We start from the raw sequence: 5344 nt of genomic DNA, 5'->3' as shown, positions 1-5344 counted from the left end.
GATAGATAGATAGATAGATAGATAGATAGATAGGGGATAGATGATAGATAGAGGGATAGATAGATGATAGATAGATAGATAGATAGATAGATAGATAGATAGATAGATAGATATAGACAGATAGATAGATAGATAGATAGATAGATAGATAGATAGATAGATAGATAGGGGATAGATAGATAGATAGATAGATAGATAGATAGATAGGGGATAGATAGATAGATAGATAGATAGATAGATAGATAGATAGATATTGAAATAATGTCTTCTTGTTAAGTTGTTGCACATTTGCTGCAAGGCATAACCACTGACATCTGCATCTCTCTCTTTCCCCTGGTCCCCCTCTTACTTTCTTTATCCTTCTCATACCCTTCTCTGTCCATCTCTTTTCCTCCCCATCTCTATCTTCATCTTTTTATATTTTTTCCCTCTTTTCCCTTCTTTATCTCCCCCATCTCTCTTCCTCTCTTTCCTTATCTCTCTTACTTTGCTTTCCTTCCTCTTTCTTATCTCCTCTAATTCTCACCCTTTATTTCTCCCTCACTCCTTTTTAAATCCTTTCCATGTCTCTCTTCTTCTCTCTAATTTTCTCTACTCCTCTCTACCTCTGTTTATCAATCTACCTTCTATCTCTCCCCAATGTCTCTCTCTATCTGTATCACTCCACCTCTTCCTTGATGTTTCTCCTTCTACATATATTTCTCTCTTCTTCTTTTCCTCTATCTCCCTTCCATCACTCTCTTTCTCCTTCTCTCTCTTGTTATCCCTTTCCCTCTATCTATCCCTTTTTCGTTCTTTCTTTCTCCCCCTTTTTCTTCTGTCTCTCTTTCTTCCATCCTTTCATTCTGGGTGAAACAAAGGGAAGAAGAGAAAATGAGAGAGAATGAGGGGGAACCTGAATTCCTCACCTCTCTACCACTCTCCCTGAATCTCTCTCCTTTTCTCTTCCCCCCTCCATCTCACTCATTCTCTCCTTTAGTACCTGCATGTCTCTCATTCTTGCCCCCCCCCCTGTCAGATTCCTCACCTCTCTACCACCCTCCCTCAATCTCTCCCCTTTTCTCTTCCCCCCTCCATCTCACTCATTCTCTCCTTTAGTACCTGCATGTCTCTCATTCTTGCCTTCACCTCTCTACCACCCTCCCTCAATCTCTCCCCTTTTCTTTCATCCCCCCTGCATCTCGCCCATTCTCTCTCCCTCCCTCATTCCATTTACCTCCCTCCATATCTCTCTCTTCATTTCTCTCTCTTTCTCTCTCAATCTCTCCATCTCTCTCTCGCTCTCTCTCTCTCTCTCGCTCTCTTCACCTCTCTCTATCTCTCTCCCCTAATCTCTCTCTCTCTCTTAATCTCTCTCTCCATCTCTCTTAATCTATCTCTCTCTCTCACCATCTCTCTCTCTCTCTCTCTTAATCTGTCTCTCTCTTTTGATCTCTCTCTCTATCTTCATCTTTCTCTCTCTCTCTCCAGCTCTCTCGCTCTCTCTCTTCATCCCTCCATCTCTCTTAATCTCTCTCTCTTAATCTCCCTCTCCATCTCTCTTAATATCTCTCTCTCTCTCTTTTTATCTCTCTCCCTCTTCATCTCTCTCTCAGTCTCTCTGTCTTAATCTCTCTCTCTCTTAATCTCTCACTCCATCTCTCTTATTCTCTCTCTCTCTCTTTTTATCTCTCTGTTCATCTCTCTCTCTCAATCTCTCTCTCTCTCAATCTCTCTCTCAATCTCTCTCTCATAATCTCTCTCCCCATCTCTCTTAATCTCTCTTTCTCTCTCGCACTCTCTCTCTTCTCCTCTCCTTTAATCTCTCTCTCTCCACCTCTTTCTCACCCCCCCATCTCCCTTTCTCTTTCTCTATATCTCTTAATCTCCAAAGTAAATCATCCTAGAACATTCACCTGACCTAATAAACAAGCCAATATACAGACCAATGAAATTGTGTAAAGTTGCCCACACCAACCAATCCAATTTCACCATTCAGCACTTTAGAATAATCAGACCAATAAGAGATAACAAGTCATTGGAAGCTATGGGGCACCCACACAGTACAGATTGCTCTTTGCTTGCTCGGCCTGTATAGGTATAAGCAGATCACAAATCAATATTATTAAAGACTTCAAGTAATATATACAGCCTTATAATAATATTATGAATATAACATTCAGTATTGTTAAATATTGGAATACAAATCTCCTAAATATGAATAAAATGATGCAAAGTCATAGCAAAGAATAATGAAATATACTTTGTGGTGAGGCTCTGATGGAAGCTGTCTTCTTCTGACTTTGGCCCTATACTTTCTCACTGCTTCTACCGGAGCCTTATCACACAGGTGTCACACAGGAATAATAAGCAGCTACATCAACATGTCTTCCTCTGCTCAGCCAGCGTCTGTTAACAAAGCCATTGCAGCACCATAAATTATACTTTGGTACAGAATGCATCAGGGATTATTTAATAACACAGGGCAAAGAGCAGGAGAGTGCTGTGAACCGCGCTAACCAATCAGATCTCAGCTGTCAGCATTTCCCTTTTGGCAGGAACGCATAAAGTCTGACAGTGATTGGTTGCTAAGGGTTACTGCACATCACTGCTAATAAAGCGTGTCCTTGAAAAGTCATCCTTTTATGATAAATGATCCAAGTCATTAAGGTCTGCAAGGAATATTCTCTATGGCTCTATTTAGCCCAGAAACTCTGCGAATGCATATTGCATTTATTTTGCATTAAAATTTGCGACCGATCGCTCTCCAAACTTCTTATTATGGAAAAATTGTGGTAATAGAAATAATAAAAATCTTAGAATAATATGTAATAGGTGGATTGCCATTACTAGAATCCTTCAATTGCAACTTGCTCCCAATATTCTATAATTATAGTTTATTCTACTGAAATAATTCTGCCCATTGCAATATATCTCAGCCCGCAAAATTCAGTTTTAATTAACCAGCATTTGTTTCCCCATTCAGTAGCACACAACAGAAGCTTCCTCATACAATTAACATATATACAAAAGAACCAAAAATTCATCACAAAAGCAAATGTATAGATTTGGTGAACAGTGAATTGTTCTTGTAACTCTTGAGTCTATCGCCCCCTAGTGGCCTGAGTAAGAAACTTTAACTTTCCAAATCAGCTTTTTTTAAAAAAAGAAAAACACATGATCAGATTATTATCATCAACAAGATTGTTCAAATCAGCATTTGTAAATATTACAAACCATAAATCCATAGTGTGTAAACCCTTAAAAAGGGTTTTATAATATTTATAAGATCTGTTTCAATATAGTAATGAGACATGCATACAATATACCCAAAACTTTACAGGTAAAAAAAATGCAATTGCATCATAAGTAAGCTGGATACTTCTATAGCACAAAAATGTAGGACCATTAATAAATGATAAAATAAACTGACAAGGGTTTACTGATAAAGGTGGAAATGGAAATGCTTGTGTTTTAATATAATTCTGCATACTCTATATCATTGCATCACATGAGATAATACATTATCTAGACCTAATGATTTATTGCTGATTGCTGTAGAACACTATGTAGACAGGGCACTTTTTAGAATATATGCCACAGGTACCTACTGTAAGAAAAGCTGTCATTTGTTGCCCCTGACCTTGGAAGAACACCTTCATGCAATTAAAACATCCAGCACATAAACTGATACAAAAAGCAATCAAATCCCAACTAATCCACTTTCCATTCTTGGCAATTTATGTCTAAACCAGGGGGGGTCAAGACAACTTAGATACAAGTCTGTCCTCCTAAAGTCTGAACTGGATTTTTTTTCTTTTGCATTATGAGTAGTTAATAGCCAAGGCACGTCCAGTTTATACCCTTCTGGTGCCAGTGGGGCAAAGCAATCTGGCATGGAAGAGGTTAATAATCCATTAAAGTCCTCTATGCAGAATAATACATTTGATAAAAATAAATCAAGCAATCTTTTGTAGATATTACTAGGAGAGAACTGGCACCCAGCATTGCATAATATTAGGTCATAAATAAATTCTTTAAAGGGACTTGGTGATGGGGGTGGTTGGGGTGTCATGGTTCTCCTTACCTTACTCCTAAAAGCTGTTTAATCCACATGGTCACGTTTGAAAATGGATCAAATCTTCATGCACTTAGCCATCTGTGCAGCTCCGAAACTGGGTATCAAATGGAAGAAAATGATATTTACAGAAATAGAGATGCCAAGCAAGATATTCCTTTGGAGATCTGTAGGGTTCTGCTCTTGGTTTCTTGTCTCTTTTAGCTGTTTGGATAGAGAGAAGTAGCATCTGCTTGCACAATAGACATTCCTGCATAGATAGATTATGGTAACATGGTCAAAGCTTGCACAAGTGGCTCTGGATTTGGGTGATGGATAGTTAGGTGATGAGGACCAAGGAGGGACAACCAAAAGTGAGGAAGCCTCATGAGGTCTTGCAAGAAGCTTTTGGTCCTCAGATGTTCTTGTCCAACAGCTTTTCTATTCGCAGGCAGCCAGATCCCTTTTAAACTGCATCAGCAGCACAGAGAGGATAACAAGCAGGCAGCACTGGGGAATGGACTTGGTATTTTTTTGCAGGATGCAGGCAAGGATTTGGTGGCTCAGATCCTCAGTCCAACCTTGCTCTGTGGGTCATAGAAGCCTCTTTTTTTTGGGATGCGAAAGCAGAAGAGCAATCATGGGTGGAAGCAAGATACAGCCACACAGTGCAATGACAGTGAGTAGGATGCGCTATTTGCACTCACTGCCAGTGGTGGGCGCTGCACTTAGTTCTATGGAGGTAAGTGGGGAAGGAGGGGGATTGCAGAATTAATATTAAAAATGAGACTTTTGAGTTTTACAGTCCAGCTTGGATCAATGAATCATTATAAGATCTGCATGGAAAAACACTGCAACAGTGTGCTGTGCATGCAGACTTAACCCCTTATCTGCCAAAGTGTAAAATGTGCAGATCCCAAATTCTGCTCCTCACCTGATTCCCCCAGATGTGATGATGAGATGACCTTCTTATCTGATTGCTAGTCTTGAGTTTGCTGGCTACCAGGAACCCTGACCTCTATCTCCTCCCTGACTTGGGTGGCCAATCCCCTAGCAGTGACTAATTTGCTGTTGCTGAGTCCCAGTTAAGCCACCTTGCCTGGCTGTCCTGTGCACATCACAGCAAACCCCACCTCCCTTGAAGGGGGGAGAAAAGTCACAGCTTCCTTTAAATAGGCTTCAGTCTGCGCTGATCAGTGTCCAGGAGCTCAACAAGAGGCAATGGAGTGCAAGCTTTAAAGAAGAGTTTGTTTTACCTTTTATCTATAAATGTTTTAGAATGAAAGAAATCAAGATTTTTTTTTTAAT

General features: G+C 39.9%; 1 protein-coding gene across 5 annotated transcripts in view; it reads right to left on the bottom strand.

Moving 5' to 3' along the window:
* Window positions 1-5064, bottom strand: part of AJAP1 (adherens junctions associated protein 1) — a 146415-nt gene extending 141351 nt beyond the window's left edge. For 4 of the 5 annotated variants that reach the window (XM_072426198.1, XM_072426199.1, XM_072426196.1 and 1 more), the window contains exon 1: window positions 4067-5064. Coding sequence is in view for 3 of the 5 variants with exons in the window: in XM_072426196.1 (XP_072282297.1) it covers window positions 4067-4095 (29 nt within the window). In the remaining 2 variants the exon portion in view is untranslated. The remainder of the gene's footprint in view (window positions 1-4066) is intronic. The other variant, XM_072426195.1, reaches the window with a different exon arrangement.
* Between the last annotated feature and the right edge of the window lie 280 nt (window positions 5065-5344).

The sequence above is a fragment of the Pyxicephalus adspersus genome, chromosome 11 (assembly GCF_032062135.1).
Source record: "Pyxicephalus adspersus chromosome 11, UCB_Pads_2.0, whole genome shotgun sequence".
NCBI classification, from domain to species: Eukaryota; Metazoa; Chordata; class Amphibia; order Anura; family Pyxicephalidae; genus Pyxicephalus; species Pyxicephalus adspersus.
The sequence above is the reverse complement of the archived record's forward strand: the minus strand, read 5'-3'. Positions and strand labels throughout refer to the sequence as shown.